This window comes from Arachis ipaensis, chromosome B9, assembly GCF_059453495.1.
Source record: "Arachis ipaensis isolate K30076 ecotype BB chromosome B9, ASM5945349v1, whole genome shotgun sequence".
NCBI lineage: Eukaryota > Viridiplantae > Streptophyta > Magnoliopsida > Fabales > Fabaceae > Arachis > Arachis ipaensis.
The window spans coordinates 26,025,924-26,043,674 of record NC_142444.1 but is presented as its reverse complement, the minus strand read 5'-3'; the positions used below and the strand labels follow the sequence as shown (position 1 = coordinate 26,043,674).

Genomic DNA, 17,751 nt, shown 5'->3' with positions numbered 1-17,751 from the left:
TATTAGTTTTTAGTAATTAGATTTTAACGATTATTAGAAAGTATTTTAATAAAAATAGTTTAATATAATTTGATTAAAATTTAAAATTAATAATTTTTTTAATATTTAATTAGTTAACATTATTTTATATTTAAAATTCTAAAACAGTATTTGATTTAAACTAATAAAATGTTAAATTTCAATATAAATATTAAAATTAAATATGAGGTCATTTTATTCAAATTGGATCAATTTATTATTTTAAAAAATTAAATAAAATTAATAAACAAATAATTAATAAAGAGATAAATATTAAATCGATACCAAAAAATTGTATCGATGACAAGATAATAGATTATTTTAAATTGATTTTTAATAAAAATATTTTTTTTAAAATGTCTCAAATAAATTTTAAATTAAATATAAATATTTTAATAAAAAAATCTTTTCTATTAAAAAAGTCAATCTAAATTAGCACGATATCTGACCCCTCAAATCAAATTGATAAAGAAAATTGCTTCAAGAACACCGACGTTCCCCCCCCCCCCCCCAATCCTTATTTAATCCTCTCTCTCTCTCTCACACACACACACACCGAGGCCTCTCTCCAGTTTCGCCGCCAACACCCTTCTTTCGCCGCCGCTCTGACCTCCCCGGCGCCGGTGTGTTCTCTCTCGTGCCGCTAGGGCATCCTCTTGCGCTCTCTCAACTTGCTCCTTCAGGGTTCGCTTCTTCCTTGGATCCCCTATCTTTTTCTACTTCGACTCCAATATTTAAAGCCATTTGTTTACAATTCAATCACCGTTTTTTCAATTTAACGCCAATATATTGCATATCCATCTCTGGAATACCATAGATTAGAAGTTTTTAATCACCTGCACTTTGTATTAGGTTTGAGTTTAAGAAGTTATTATTGTTGTACTGGTTATGGCGTGGTGGGTTTTGAACACGGCATTGCGTTTGTTTATTTATTTCTTGAATTTTTGGAACTGATTACATACTCTATGATTTAATTGCTTAAACTTGTTTGTATTCTCACTTGAGCAGGGAATCAGTTTTTTGCCTGAAACATGTCTGGGGAAGAGGAAGAAAATGCTGCCGAACTGAAAATTGGAGATGGTAATCGTGTCCTTTCTTATTTTCTTATTATATATTTTTTAATGAGATGTGATTTGAACTTGAGCTAGAGGAGACAAGTAAGATACGGTTAAGATTAGAAGAATGCTGTGCGATTCTTGTGTGAAAATGATGTAAATAGGAAATTATGAATTACTCAACAAGATACAAAAAAGGATAGTAAGTGGTAACCAAGACAGGAGTTAGAACATGTGATGCATGATCTGTAGGTTTCAAAGATGGGAAAGAGTACGTGCAGGCTTATACGGTGTAGGAAAGGTTGACCAAAGACTTGGAACAAGTCAAAGCAATAAAGATGAAAATAATACAGTTTTGGTATCAAGGCAAACTATCAAAAGAGGATGAGATAGTTATTAGTTATTTTAACAAATTGTTAATGGTGATAACTACTTGCGGAAATTTGATTGGTTCTTCTAATGCTTTTATGTGTTATTGCATGAACATTTTTGGTTGATATATATGGTATGTATCATAGCATAAATTTCATTCTGATAAAATAGGTTTTTTTTTTTCCTCCAGATTTTTTGAAGGCGAAGTGTTTGATGAATTGTGAAGTTTCGTTGATTCTTGAGCATAAGTACGAGCAGCTTCAACAGACTTCTGATGATCCCATGAATCAAGTTTCTCAGTGAGTGAAATCCTTTATCTTGCTGATGGATGGGTTCAGCATAAAGATTGGTTATGTAGTTCCCTTTTAGGGTCTTGGAACTGTCACGGCATTTACTGTTGGAACTCCGCTATGAATAGACTGGATGTTAGACGCTCAAGTTTTTATTTGTAAAGAAAAACAACACTACCTCGTGATTTGTTGCGAAAACAAAATAGCAGATGGCCTATGATTTTTATTAATCACCAATTTAACTATTGGAATTAGAGCACTTAATTGCTCCATACCATTACAAAGCACTTTATTTTGACTCTTCCTTTTTCAATAATTTCCCTGTACAAAATTGATATCTTGCCAGTATAGACTTGACAAAATTGAAATAGAAAAGGAACAAAGTTGTTTTAAGATATTTGGCATCATATGGTATTAATTTTCTTTTTTGACATTTTCAGGGTATTTGAAAAATCATTGCAGTATGTGAAGCGCTTTAGCCGCTACAAAAATCCTGATGCTGTTAGACAAGTCCGAGAGTATCCTTCAAAACTGAGTTGAAAAGCCTGCGTGCTGTTTCTTCCTTAATATATACATTCAATCACATTATGTTGTTCATCTTGTGTTTGTTAATGATGATTGACCTAATTTTGTTTCATAATTCATATATTGACTGAACTTTTTTATTATCTTTCTTGATTTTGAATTTTCCTTAGAGTAGTATCATTTTATTTCTTTTCAGCTTTAGTCTTTCTAAAAACAAAAATTATTTTATTATAATTTTTGTAAGAGGAATTGTGTTCATTGTTTGATAAATTAAGGACTACTGTATTTTAGTTAGTACACCTTACAGAAGAGTTTAGTGTATAATCCATTTTGTGGAGTTGAGAACTAAGCTTGAAACTTTAAAAGCATTGCATGAGGATTGTGAATTTGTGACGTGTTTGGTGTGTGTGTGTGTGTGGATTGTGGTATTGTGAATTTGTGATCTTAACTACGTACAGAATTCTTGCACGATATCAATTGGCTGAATTTGAGGTAATATCTCTGTTCCCTTAATGAAGTCTGTTTAGGAACCAAGTTTCACATTTTGCACCTCATGATATATGAAATCTGTGTTTACTTGAATTTGTTGTAGCTGTGTGTCCTTGGTAATCTCTGCCCAGAAACTGTGGAGGAAGCTATTGCTATGGTTCCATCTATAAAGGTAGTAGTCATTTGTTCCATCTATAATCATATTATAAATATATCTTCTTCTATCGATATCTTAACTTTAAAATTCTATTTTGATAAGAAAAGTTAGAATACCAATAGGCATACTATTATGGCTTAGTTCGGTTTACAAAAGTACCGAAACTCCTTTGGGTAATCGGAAATATCCTACCTTTTCTCTTCCTCCTTTCATAGTCATCCCTCTAAACACAGTCCATCGGATAAATTGTTCCGTCTTAGTTGCTAAGGAATTACAAGCATCAAATATTTGTCCCATTGGACATGGCTTACATCTATTTCCTGTTATGCAGAATTAATAATCCGTGGTTATTGATTTTTCTCCTCTCAAATGTGTGTTGATATAAGGTTTTTATGCATTTGTTGAAGATAAAAATAGGCCAAATAGTTGATTGAAAAATTATAAGCTTGCTTAATTGTGTTTCATGAAGATGCTAAGCATGTTTCATCAACCTAAAAGCAATTGTTACGTTAATGTTGCAGACTAGAGGAAGGGCGCAGGATGATGAAGCCATTGAGAAAATGTTAAATGACCTATCGTTGATTAAGAAATTTGAATGAAAATTTGTTCCAATTGGCAATAGATCTCGGTTACCCCCTTGTCAATGCACAATGTTGATCATGGCGTAGTTTTGCTGTTACTGCATATGGTATCACTTGACCTATGTCGAGCAAACTTTTTGTAATTTACATTATGAAACTCATCACTAGTAATTATAGGCTATAGCTATTTTGTTTTTACCGTGGATCCTAATCCTATGGTAAGTGGAGTGATTGAATGACCCTTTTATAATATATATAGATTGCCCCACTTTGTGTAATTCGTTCCTGATTCTCGTCTTATAGAACTTCGTTTCGATGTCACGTTACTAAAGTTGACCCTTAATATTTACAGATTTGTCTCGCATACTTTTAATTTCTGCATACCTCATTTCAAAGCTTAATTTCAATCACAGTTGCTATCGAGATGATCCTTTTATTTTCAACTCTCATGCTTCATGAAACACCAGAAACTAATTGGCTGTATCGAATAAATAAAAGGGTATACAAAAAATGCATCCAATTATTTTGGCACTTGTACAAAAATGTTCCGATTTTTATTATCGATAAAAATGTATTCAAATAATTTAAAAATGTGTCAAAATACTATGATAAAAAGACTTGTTTTGTTAATGGTACTTATGTTTGAGGCTCTTTTATAATGTAGAAAGTTTTGTTTGTCACGTCACTTTTTTTGTTACGTAAAAACGTTTTGATTTACGAACGTGTATTTTTGTTATATTTTTAAATAATTTAAAGATATTTTTGTTGTTAACAAAATTTAGAGACATTTTTGTCACCAATAAAATAATTTGAGTGTATTTTAAGTGTTACAAAATTAATAATAGTCATAATTATAATTAAATTTCGTAATACAATCAAATTATATTCACATTTATAATTACAATATGATTTAAGAATAAAGTATTATTTTTGTCCCCAACGTTTGGGGTAAGTCTCAAGTTGTCCCTAACGTTTTAATCGACCTATTTAAGTCCCTAATGTTTCAAAATTGATTCAATGTTGTCCTGCCGTTAGAGATCCGTTAACAGAATTGACTGCGGGACAAAATTGAAACAATTTTGAAACGTTAGGGACTTAAATATGACGAAAACGTTGGAGACAAAAATGATACATAAAAATAATTTTTAATTCAATTTTGTCTTTCAATAATATCAATTTTTTACTGTACATAGTATTCAATTATTTTTTAATTACATTTAAGTAAATTACACTTAATCACATTATTTTATTTTAAATAAAATTATTTTTTTATAATTTTAAAAAATTTTGATACATTAGAGACAAAAGATATAATTTTTATTTTATTGTATATATATTATTTTTTTCTTTTCCACAAGTTTATATACTAATTATTCTACAAATATTTCATGATAACTAAATTTTTAAGAGTAAAATTATAAAAAAATTAATTTATTTAAAATGAAAGTAATATGATTAAGTGTAATTTACTTAGATATGATTAAAAAATAATTGAATACTGTGTATAGTAAAAAATTGATATTATTGAAGGATAAAATTAAAATTTATTTCTATGTATCATTTTTGTCCCCAACATTTTCATCCTATTTAAGTCCCTAACGTTTCAAAATCGTCTCAATTTTGTCCTGTCGCCAATTCTGTTAACGGATCCCTAACTTTAGGACAACATTGAGTCAATTTTGAAACGTTAGGGACTTAAATAGGACGATTGAAACGTTAGGGACAACTTTGGGACTTACCTCAAACGTTGAGGACAAAAACAATACTTTACTCATGATTTAAATAGTAATAACTTATTAAGTATGATTTAAATTTTTTTAAATTTATTAATATTTAGTCTAATATAAATAAAAGTTCAGTCCAATTTAAATATTAATGATTTTTAATATCTAAAAAGTAATAATATTAAAAATTAAAAAAAAATATTATTATTAATATTTTTAATTAAATAAAATTTTTTAAATTCCATAAAATATATTCTTTTTCTTTTTGTGATGGTCTTTCTTGATTCATTTTGTATTAATTCTCTCTATTTCAACTGCTACAAAAACAAAATAAAAGATGAATTTTTTGTTAATTGTCTTTTAATTACATTGAAAAAAATTGCTAAAAATTTTGACGCAGATTCTATTATCGATGAATTTTATGATACGAAGAATCGACCACTTCGTTAGTAAAAAATACACATGTTTTATATTTTAAAATATATTCTCTATGGTATATTTTTGTAATACATCTTATATTATATAATTTTTTATATAATTTTTTAATATTATATATATTAATTGACGCATAATAATATTTTTAGATCCATCTCTGTATACGTGTGTGCATGGACGAACGTGTGCGCTAATTAATTCTTATTATTCATATAAGATTTTTGTATTTCCAATGTACTACTTTCATTTTAACCTTATCATATTTCCTAGAAGCTCACATAAGAAAAAGAATAAAAAAGATGATGTTTGGTAATTTTTATCTTTTTGAATCCAGAAATGATTCTGCCTTTAAATGCACATTTAGGAGAAATTAAAATTTGTAACTTATTTTATCTTTATAGTTGCTGATTATCCTTAGAAAATTAGGTAAAAATTTTATTTTTTTTTACTAATCCTATCATTCTTTTTCTTTTATAAAAAAAATACTAATAATTATTACTTTAAGAGTAGTTCTTTGTAGTTATTCCTATTTCTTCATAGTTTTTCATTTCAATTTTTATTCATAAAAAAAAGTAATAACAAATTGAATATTTTAATTTTTTTTTTCATTTCAATCATTAACAAATTGAATATTTTAATTTTTTATTATTTTTAGTGCTTATTTTTATATTTTAATTTTTATATTTTTATTTATATGATAAATATTTTTATATTATTTGTGTAGTATTCTGATTTCTCATGCTATGTTTTTATATGAGTTTTTTTATCATTTACTATACTATTTTTTATATGTATATTTTTTATGATTTTTTTTGTTTGGCTTTGTTCATATAATTTTTTATTTATTTTATTGTATTTCTTTTATTTATATGACAAATGTTGTTAACTTTTTTTTTATTTTTTATAGGCTCTGATTTTTCAAGTATTTTATTATTTTTTATGATATTTTTATTATTTTTTATTCATATAAATTCTTTTTTTCTATCCTTTATTGAATTGTATTTATGTTGTGGATGAAATTTTTTATTTTTTATTTGATTTTATTTATATGAATTTTATTCACTTTTTATTGTATTTATTTCTTCATATGATATATGTTGTTGGTTTTATGAATTTTTATTATTTTTTATTTGTATGATTTTTTTTCTATTCTTTGATGTACTCTATTTTTGTTTTGTATTAATTTTTTTTATTTTTTATTCTGACTTTGTAAAATTTGTAATTGTAATTCTTATATTTATATACTACGTTTATTATAAAAAATTTGTATAATATAAATTATGATCCTATACAAAAAAGGACAAAATAAATAAAAAATTAATTATAAGTAACAATAGAGTCATAAATAATAAAAATTTATAATCCAAAATAATACTAAATTAAAGAGTACTCACCGTATTAAAAAAAATTATAGAATGTTTTTTTTGTTTGACATTATAAAATTTATAGTATTCTTTTTATATTTTTATTTTTTATTGTATTTATTTTATTTATATGATAAACATATTTTATATTATTTTTATTAGTGTTCTGATTTTGCATGTATATAAAAAAATGATCTAAATTGATGTCTCTTTTAATAATTCTTCATCTAAAAATGATTTTGAGTAGTATAATCCAAACAATATTTATTTTACTATAATTAATTTTAATATAAAAATTGCCAAATATAAATCACGTTAACCCAAACTTACTTTTCATCAAAATCAATTTTACAAAATCAATTTTATGCAAACTCCTTACAAATTGTAATCCAAACACATACACTCAAGTCCCATCCTAAAGAATTATGTTATGTTATTATGTTGAAATATGTTTTTATTTTATTTTATTTTAAAATATTATTTTTCATAATGAACATATTATGAATTATGTTGAATTGATTATTTCATGATGATTATATTATATTTTTATTGGTTAAGTTTCTTTTACACAAAAATTAAAAGAATATATAAATATGTGCGGGTATCTATTTTTCTAATGGGATATCTAAAGAGAATTCGAGAGGAAGATGGAAAGGAGAGGAGAGATATTTTTTTTAAATAGAAATGAGGAACATAAAAGGAGTATCTGTCACACTCTTATAAGTACCCATTACTCTGTCTATAACTGGCATAGGAGATCTAATTAGAGCTAATTTAAGAGCGAATACGTGGACTTTGTCCAAATTTTTTGTGGTGACTGAACTTTGTCCAAATTAAGAATCCTGATCAGATTTGAGACTCTCACATTAAGTTTAAGCTAATGTTACTTGCTTGGATCTATTTAAGTATATTATAAATTAGTGTTATAACTTTTAAGTCATTACTATAATAAATACTATACTATTAAATATTATAACTATTTAATATATATAAAAATTTGGATATACTTACAAAAAAAATTTTAATTTAAGTTAAAAAAATTTTAATTATTTTTTCTCTTTTAGTTTAAAATATTAATTATTAATATAATAAAAAATAAAAATAACAATAACAATAATCATTCACATCATTAAAATAGATCATATTACTACATTCATGATATTATATATATCTAAGATTATTATATATGATAAATGATTATTTTGATACTTTTGTAATAATCATATAGTTAATTTATATATAAATCATCTAATCTTTATAACATATAATATATTGTATAATTTTTTTTCTTTTCGTATAGATATATTAAGATATCATTAATATTATTTTGCATACCAAATAAACAACTTAAATCATTATATAAGATAATAAATATAATATGCTAATTTTTTTTAATTGTATTAGTACTAAAAAATATTTAAATAGTATGAACTAAATTTTTTGGTAGAAAATAAAGCAATAATAAAGTTATTAACTAAGTTAATTATATAATTAAAAAATTATGAATCATTTTTTAAATAATAAAAATACTATTTTTACATGCTACAAATTTTATGGAAATAATTTTAAATAATAAATTAATTCTCAATAAATTACATATCAAATATTATTATATAAGTATTAATTATTTTAAATTAAATTAATTTATATTCATACCAAAGAATATTTATTTAGGATTATAATTTAAATTCCTGTACAAGACACGGAAAATGAAACTAGTTATAAAAATTAAAAGTGAGTAAATTTTATAATTATAATTATTGTTAATGGACAAACCACTCTCTAAATTTTTACTTTAAATAACTTAATTTACGGTAGGTCAATTTTATCATATTTTAAAATTTTTCGAAAAAATAACAAAAATTAGATATCATCTTATCAACGACAAAATTTTTTAAATATGGAATTGATATTTACCTCTTTTAAAAAGAAGAGTTATTCGAATCAAGCACATATTATATTCTATGGTAACAGGTTATATAAAAATTATGTAGTATCTTCAATTAGTTGGTATAAAGTTTATGTGATGTATATATAATTCAGCAATATATATATATATATATATATATTATACAAAGGAATATGAGATGTATGTGTTTAAAGGAAAAAACTATTTTTAAATACAAGATTGCTTTTTAAATAAAAAAGTCAGTTTTTATATAAAAAAATAATTATTTTTTAAATTGATTTTTATTTTTATGATCGGTTTATTAATTCTATAATTTGATAATAATTATTTTTATTATTTAAAATTAGTTGGATTTATTAACTTAATTCAAATTTCTAATGAATCAAAAGTCAGGTTTTTTTTTGTTGACTAATCAAAAGTCAGGTTTGATCCTTAATTTATGTTTACTGTTTAAAAAGAGATTTCAGATTCACTTTAAAATAGCGGTAGATAAAATTAAGGAAAAATTAAACGGATATGGATAAATTAGTTGCTTTTGATTAGATTTGATACAAATTAATTTTTTATTTTAACTTAATTTTGACTTTGATTTTGTTGGACTAAAATTAATTTTATCTTTAAAACAACAACAAAAAAATTTATACGATCATTAAATTATATTTAAGAATATAAGAATAAAATATTTTTATCACTATCAAATAAAAAATATTATCTATGAATATTTTGATTAAATATGTAGCATATTAAATTTTAACTGAACTCTTTTTAAAAAATCATAATTTAAAATCTGATCTACAGAATTAATTTATAAAACTAATAACTATTTAAAATTTTTTTAGATATATTTTAAGAAAGATAAAAGTTTTTACTTTATTTCATTTATATTTTGACACATCATTAATTTAAAAAAAAAAGTTGATTTAAAAAATACTTTTAAATTGCCAATGAGTTATAACTCAAATGGCATAATCTCCCCATACTCAATTAAGAGGTTGCGGGTTCGAGCCTCTTATCTTTGATAAAAAAAAAAATACTTTTAAAATTTAGAAAATTTAATCTTAAAAGATAAAAATAACGTATATTATTACTAATGTACATAATATGAATAAAACAGAACAAATCTTTTAGCACTTTTAAATTTAATTCCTTACCACATGGATTAAATTAAAATAAGATAAGATAAAACACTATGCTTTCTCTTTTTTCTACTCGTTACGTGCCTTTATAAACCATTGTTTGCTTCCCAAATTCCCATCATTAACAAAGTATCTGATCTTCTTAATATTTTCTCTGGACTCATACATATATATATATATATATTAATATCATCACAAGGCTCTTATTCTTTTCTATCAATCCACCGTTACACCAATGGCCATGCGAAAGATTTATGCATCTCTCCCTGCTGTAGCTGCCGGAGTTGGATTCTTCTTCTATAATGCGAAGGTAAGAAAAAGATATTTATTTATTTATGTTCATATAAAATGTTATATAATTCCAAAAAGTAACATCAAGATTTCTATAAACGCAGAAACTTACAAAAGGAATTTCAGCATCTGATCAAGAAACAATGTCTACAAAAAGAGTAGTGGAAGAACAAACCAAGGCCATTAGGAAACCAAGTGTGGCACCACAGTTTGATGGTTTGCATTGTTTTGAAACCTTTGTTATGAATTAAATTTTCGGAAAGATGTACAACTGAACTGATTCTATGATATAGATAAAATAGTAGAAGAATTTATATTTGTTCGTTTAAATAATTTGTCTCAATTTATTTCAAATCATTCATAATAGATATAGAATTTGTTTGGTAAAATTTTAACTTTTTTAAAATAGTTTAAGAAAACTGTCTTTTAAAAGACAACTTTTTTGTAGTGTATTTAGTCTTGTGTTGAAGAAGAGAGAAGCCTCATTTGAATCTCTTCAATGCTTTATTTTTATGTTTGTCAACTTTTTTTTATTCTCTAACCGCAAAAGTAATTTCTACCTTTTAACTCACGTTTATCAAAAATTACCAATTTTAGCTTTTACATTCATTTTTTTCACGTTGGACTAAAATTTATTTTCTATGTACCATATTTTCTATGTACCAATTATGTCCTTTATTATTCATATGTTTATTTTTTTATAATATTTTTTTCAATGTTCTCTTATGCATATTATTATTTTTTATAAAACTTCTATTATAGAATATTTTGCTTGAGATTTTACCATTATTGTTTTTTTTTTTTTTATGAAATATTTTGTTTGCTTTGTATTACGATTCTATTAATTCTATTAGAATACTAAAGAGCATGAGAGTACTAAAAAAATATTAAAATTTATTTAAATATCTAAAATAAAATTATAAGATAATATAAAATAATTATTTAAATTTGTTATTTTTTATAATTTTTAATCTAAAAATGATTTTGAATAATATAATCCAAACAATATTTAGTTTACTATAATCTATTTTGAATAAAAATTACCAACTATAAACCACGTTAATACCAACTCACTTCTGATCAAAATCAATTTTACAAAATCAATTCTATATAAACATCCGTTTACGAACGTTAATCCAAACACATACTAAGAGTTTCGGATGCATTTCTTTTTTCTTTTGTAAAATTGAGCTTCTAAATGTATCATGTTTAATTAAATTGGTAAAACTCTGTTCCCATCAATAGTCTCTGCTCTGAGTTAAAAGATTTTAGCATATGAAGAATAAGGATGCATTAGGAACATTATCAAAACTTGCAACTTTAAGGGTAAGCAATAAAATATCTCAAGACTAGCTTCGATCGTAAAGGAAGCAGGGAAACAACCAATTGCAGTGGTTCTGTTAGCATGCCATTGCCAATTTGCCATTCCCCAAATTTTACAGAAAATATAGAATGAACTCAGGAAACTTAATTCGAGCAGTTGATTTCTTCTGTTATTGCCAATTACAAAATGACACAGAAAACTTTCCGCCTTGTGTCATTGTTATAAATGAAATTTACAGAAAATATATAGCATCTGTAACTCCCGAAAATTTAGGCTGCAGTACTACGCATACTGAAACCAGCATTCTCTGGTTGCAATTTCTTTCTGCTGTTTTATGGTGAAAAATGGAGCAAAAAATGTTTTAGGTAATATCTAGGATTACCGAAGAATTAACCATAACCGGGAGATCAAAATAAAATAAAATTATCTGGTACTTTATAAACTCAAGCTGTTGCAGCCAAGGGCACAGATCTGTGACATGCTCTCTTTGCAGCACGAACAATATCTTCAACCTACACATCGGCATACAGAACAAACCAAATTTAACCAATACACATGTACCAAAGCTTTCAGTAAATTAACACTGATTTCCATGACATACTTGTGTCATACCAAGCCAATCATCTCAACACTATTAGGTTAGAAAATATATAATACTTATTTGCTTTATTGAATCAATATGCATAACAGAATGAGTCATCCAAATCAGGGTGGCAAATTCACTGAAAATAAAATTTAACTTTAGAAGAATCACCTGTGGGACAGCCATTCTCTCTAAATTGGCAGCATAAGGCATAGGAACATCAGCCCCGGCAATTCTCTCAACCGGTGCATCGAGATAACCAAAACTCTCCTCAACTACAGATGTGCTGCTCAAGAGATGCAAGAAGGTTAGTTTATTTCCAACAATTAACAAGTTTAACAGCTAAAAGGTCAATGCAAAGAGCTAAACCAAATTTCAGCGCCAACACCATGCTGAGGAAAACCTTCTTCAACTGTCACCAATCTGTTGGTTTTCCTGACTGAAGCATTAATTGTGGTTCTATCAAGTGGCCGAATTGAACGCAAATTTATAACCTATGCAGACAAATCCTTGACTCAGTATTTTTATCATAACAGAAACACAGGTTTCATTGGGAGAAGACTTTCAAAGTTTCAATCACAAACCATGGCAAAGCTTACCTCAGCACTGACTCCTTCCTTCGCCAGTATCTCTGCAGCCTAAGGACCAAGCAAGAGAGTTATTTATATCCAAAATCTTCTTTGTGTGTGAAAAAGATTCTGAATCTTTTACAAAAAATAAAAAATGAAGGAAAGAATAAAGATTCTAATGTTCTTAAAAAGTTCGTATAACACCACATAACAGACCAGTGCCTTCCAAAATTTACAATACCTGTTAGTGCAAGGAACCCTATTATCTTATCATATTCCTCAGCAAATAGTAATAATAAATTGGATATAAAAGCAAACAATACATATCTAGATACCTTAAGAGCATAGCCAACCATTTTTGAATAGGCTGTAATAGTAACATCTTTTCCTTCTCTCTCAATCTGTTAATAAAATGCATTATGAAAAACAAGGATTCAGAGTCTATAGACAGGTATTTCATATATTATAGTTTATAGATAATATTACCTTTGCTTTTCCAATGGGAAGACAAAAACTGGAATCAAGAACTTCGGCTGAAACAGGGAATGACTCACCATATCTAAAGGGGAAATACACAAATTCATTTTCAGTTTCACATACTCCCTCCATTCCTTTATATACGTCACTTTATTTGAATGGAATTATTAAGAAACTTAAAATCAAGTGTAATGTAAAGATAAATTATTAAGCAACCCTTAATAAATGAGGAAAGAGATAGTAGAATAATTTTGAACACTTATATAGATCAAGGTTTAATTAATAATTCAACAAAAAATGCTGCATAGACAATAGAATAATAGATATTGTGGAATGGAAAATATAAGCTAAGGTGAGAGGGTAAAAAAAAAAGAACAAAGGCATTATTAATCAAGAAGCACAACTTACAACAACTCATTTTCAAGAAAAACAACAGGATCAGGGTCCCTTATAGCGGCTTTAAGCAAGCCACGAGCATCTTCAGATGAATATGGTGCCAATACCTTCAACCCAGGGCACGAGGCATACCAAGCTGCATAACACTGCATAAAAAGTAAAGTTGTTGGATATACAATAAAAAATAAAAACCATGATATCTGTGCTCAACAGGTTGTAACCAGAGCATACTCAACAGGAAACACAAAACTAGTTGAGGAAAGTTTATACATAAAGGTAGAAAGCCTAGAGGTCCATACTTGAGAGTGCTGAGCACCAACACCAGCAGCAGCTCCATTGGGTCCTCTGAAGACGATAGGTACAGATATTTGCCCAGCAGACATGTAGTTTGATTTTGCAGCAGAATTAATGATGTGATCTATTGCCTATGGACAAATTAAAATACAGCAAGCAGTTAAATTATAAACCTAATGAAGAAGCTAGTAAGGTGATCTTTCATTACATGTGTTGATGCAACATTTTTTCTCAACATTGCTGTCATGCAGAGAAAAGAAACTTCACATTCTAACATAATATGTTCTGAGAAATTAAGAATTGTGGCTAAAACAGAGGACAGAATTAAGAAGCAAAAAAAATTCAAAAAATGAGGCCCAACATCTATGAAGCCTGGTTAATGCATATGGAGCTTCAGTGACACTAAAACTGCAAGTCAAACACCACACAGTAACTTGAATATATTGTTTATGATTAGTACAGCCAACAGTAACTTGAATACATTGTTCCAATATAGAGAGAGGTCAACAGTTTGCCTCCGATCACAAAGGCAAAATTTATATATGTAATCAAGACTCAAATGTGAACTCAATAATGTCCATATAATGTGACCCAGATATTCAAATCACAAAGAACTTGATTCTTTTCATTGTCTTAAGTATATTCTTCTTTTATCCCCAAAAATAAAAAAATAAAAAAAGCATCAGGCAAGAAGAATTTGACCAACTTCAAAAGACATCACAGTACTTTAATTAAATAGGTGCTTTAATAAAAATGTAAAATAACACACTTAACTTCACACTTTGTTCAAGGATTTAATCAAGTTAAACTCTAACCTGCATGGAGAAGTTAAAAGTCATAAACTCCACAACAGGCCTTAGACCATAGTAAGCAGCACCGACTCCAATCCCAGCAAAGCCAGCCTGCAATATATTTAGCAAACAAATTAGTCTCCTCACTAAAATAGTAAAATAAAACAGAAGCAGTGACAATGATGGATAGGGTTTATCCCTTATGTGATAATTCGGATTCTGTTTTATTTGTTCTTGTTGGCATTAAACTTTTCCCTTTCTGTTGCAGTCAGTCTTATTTAGGATAGATAAGTTATATACATGTAAACATTTGAGAGGAGGTGCAGAATGACAGAATTAAGATCTTGCGAATAAGTGCCTGAACAAATATCAACGAGTAAGGAAGTGTTTGTTACCTCAGTAATTGGAGTATCAAGAACCCTCTCAGGGCCATACTTGTCCAGCAGCCCCTTAGAAATCTACACGTAAGAAGAAGTAGAAGTTAAACAGATGATAGCAAAACAAATTCACAAATGCACAGCCACCAAGAAACCCATAACTAACCTTATATGCACCCTGGTATTCTCCGACCTGCAGTTAAATACACCCAAAACTATCATAAGAAACAGAAAATAGTAAAGAGACCAGCAAGAATTCATTTTCGAAAATAAAAATATGATGGTATGAATGAGGCACCTAAATTACCTCTTCACCCATCAAGAACACTTTAGGATCAGCAGACATTTCCTCATCAAGAGCAGAGTTCAGAGCCTCTCTCACTGTCATCTGTTATGTTATATCATAGATTAGAATATGTTAGAAACATATTTTGTTTCGAAAACATAAAACATGCATTAAGTTAGGCGTGAAATGAAAGGTGAGATAAACTAAAGGAAGAAAGCATACCTCTTTAGCTGCAGAAGCGAAAGCTCTAAATGCACCGAAGGCAGGGCAGATACTCTGCAAAGCAAAAGTGTGTCAGATGCTTCCAAGCACCGAATCAGACAAAAGTAGGAAATGGTACCTACCTTATGCCTTATAGCACGCAACATCTTGCTTTACTCGAAACCTTGAACTCAAACAAAGCAAACCTAGTCACAAGAACCATAATCATCAACAAACAACATTCTTTACAAATTACATAACGAAGTAATCTAAAAGCCACACATAGAACCAGATACTGAAATCATATCTTCACACATATATAGCATATCCAAAGGGGAAAAAAAACAGAGAAATGGTAGGCATTGGCTAATCTAGCGAATTATATATTTCATCAGTACCTTTTTTAAAAGTGTCTATGCAAATTTCATGATAGTCCATATTTATGTCAAATTTTTTCAAACTACATAATTTAATAAAACACCCTCTATTCCATATAAAAAACCTATTTCACCCTTCCCCAACTAAAGCTGCTATTCCGTTTACACACTTCCTTTACAAATTTTATGTGATTCATATCCCCTCCTGCTTTTATTGAACCACCTTCTTTATTCACACTAACAGCAAAAGCTGCTTTTCTATTTTTCAGTGGTCCAATCAAGCCGCTTTTTAACATTTGCAACCAAAAATATTTTTTAAAATCTCTATTCAAATCATTAATTGGTGTAAGTTTAGAATAAAGCTTAAAAAGAGAGAGTTATCCCCAAAAAAAGGAGTTTAGAAGTGACGTACTTTCCAATGCATTTCTTAATTTTGTCTTAATAATTTAGAATTATAATTGTTAAACATGTCTTCATGGTATAAAACAAATAGTATTAAATTTTACACGCATTCTACTAGTATAGAATAGTGATGGCCTCCATAACCGTTTTATATATACTTGAATATCACTGAATCTTCCTATTTTCAATATCTAATTATTAGTTACTTATACGTCAAGTGGATTTAGAAGGTAAAAGATTTAACATACTAGTTGATCGGTGATACTTAAAGCATGAAATCAAATCCATTATAGTTTTGAATCTTTTCCACTACGCAATCGGAGCGCAATTTATACTATACAGCCGCAACAGAAACAACTAAATCAGAGCAAAAATTATGAAATTTCAGAAATATATATTGAACCAAGGAATTGGGGAAAAGCAAATAGAATTTGGGGGAAAATAACTCACGTGGTGAAAGGCAGAGACAGAGAAGGGTCGAGAGTTGTACGGATCGTGTTATGGAAGCGATGGGAGGTAGAAAGCAGCTTCAACGAACGACTGTGTGGCTTGTCAGAGAATGGAGATTCAGAGAAAATGGAGACGGGAGATTGGCTTTGTTTTCTGTTAAAGTTGCCAACCCTTCATAAAAAGTATGCGACCAACACCAACCTACCTACCCAAAAACCGGGAGATATACATATGCTAATCAAATTTTGTATTTTTGTTTATAAGAGATTAAGTTGATCTAGAAATGTTAAGAGATAAATATTTTTGTGAAAAAATAAATGAGAAAGTCTAGGGTCAGCAACTTTTGTATTTTGTGGCCAGCACTTAACCATCAAAAGAAAAGTGAGTGATCTCCCATAATTAGATGTAATCTCATACCATTAAAAATATTATTGATGGTCAATTGATGGTTATAAAACACAAAAATTCTTGGCTCCTTAACACTCCTCTAAATAAAAATATAAAAACATTGATTTTTTGGTGTCTTAAAATTTTGTTTATTTATTATTTATATTATTTTAATGAATTTAATTTTAATATACTGACAGTGTAAAGTAATTTTATACGTACATTCAATTACATTAGGTCACATCAACAAAAATAACTACCTTTCATATTGATCCTATGAATTGTTATCTAAAAGAACGGATATGATTACACGATTGTGTAAAATGTTTTACACTCCATCAAAATTAAACTCTATTTTAATATCTTTAAAATGAAAATTATAGAATGTGTAAAAAAGATTAATTTAGTTTATAATTATAAAAGCAACCATTCTCAGTTTTCACAATAAATTTAAATGATTAAATAAATTATTTATATAAAATAATAAATAT

General features: G+C 27.5%; 2 protein-coding genes across 2 annotated transcripts; one reads left to right on the top strand and one right to left on the bottom strand.

Annotated features, from left to right (window-relative positions):
• Window positions 1-477: 477 nt before the first annotated feature.
• On the top strand, window positions 478-3,765 carry NRPB4 (RNA polymerase II, Rpb4, core protein). Its single transcript, XM_016321283.3, has 7 exons — window positions 478-702; window positions 1,027-1,098; window positions 1,636-1,744; window positions 2,176-2,253; window positions 2,719-2,752; window positions 2,853-2,921; window positions 3,428-3,765. The coding sequence occupies exons 2-7, from the start codon at window positions 1,050-1,052 to the stop codon at window positions 3,503-3,505; spliced, it is 417 nt and encodes a 138-aa protein (XP_016176769.1). The 5' UTR covers window positions 478-702; window positions 1,027-1,049; the 3' UTR covers window positions 3,506-3,765.
• Window positions 3,766-11,799: 8,034 nt separating this feature from the next.
• LOC107618419 (pyruvate dehydrogenase E1 component subunit beta-1, mitochondrial) lies at window positions 11,800-17,142 on the bottom strand. Its single transcript, XM_016320476.3, has 15 exons — window positions 16,874-17,142; window positions 15,788-15,850; window positions 15,666-15,719; window positions 15,465-15,545; window positions 15,324-15,350; window positions 15,176-15,238; window positions 14,805-14,891; window positions 13,995-14,120; window positions 13,708-13,841; window positions 13,309-13,381; window positions 13,158-13,223; window positions 12,853-12,891; window positions 12,623-12,747; window positions 12,425-12,539; window positions 11,800-12,182 (listed from the first exon to the last, which is right to left on the bottom strand). Exons 2-15 carry the CDS (start codon window positions 15,809-15,811, stop codon window positions 12,114-12,116), a joined length of 1,083 nt encoding a protein of 360 aa, XP_016175962.1. The 5' UTR covers window positions 15,812-15,850; window positions 16,874-17,142; the 3' UTR covers window positions 11,800-12,113.
• Window positions 17,143-17,751: the final 609 nt, after the last annotated feature.

What these genes read in the sequence shown, in the direction of transcription:
- NRPB4 (XM_016321283.3), top strand. Translation starts at nt 1,050, where the DNA reads ATGTCTGGGGAAGAGGAAGAAAATGCTGCCGAACTGAAAATTGGAGAT. An exon ending in CCCATGAATCAAGTTTCTCA is followed by an intron (nt 1,745 to 2,175) that starts GTGAGTGAAATC and finishes TGACATTTTCAG; the next exon opens with GGTATTTGAAAAATCATTGC. An exon ending in ATCAATTGGCTGAATTTGAG is followed by an intron (nt 2,753 to 2,852) that starts GTAATATCTCTG and finishes AATTTGTTGTAG; the next exon opens with CTGTGTGTCCTTGGTAATCT.
- LOC107618419 (XM_016320476.3), bottom strand. Translation starts at nt 15,811, where the DNA reads ATGTTGCGTGCTATAAGGCATAAG. An exon ending in TCGCTTCTGCAGCTAAAGAG is followed by an intron (nt 15,546 to 15,665) that starts GTATGCTTTCTT and finishes ATAACATAACAG; the next exon opens with ATGACAGTGAGAGAGGCTCT. An exon ending in AATACCAGGGTGCATATAAG is followed by an intron (nt 15,239 to 15,323) that starts GTTAGTTATGGG and finishes TCTTACGTGTAG; the next exon opens with ATTTCTAAGGGGCTGCTGGA.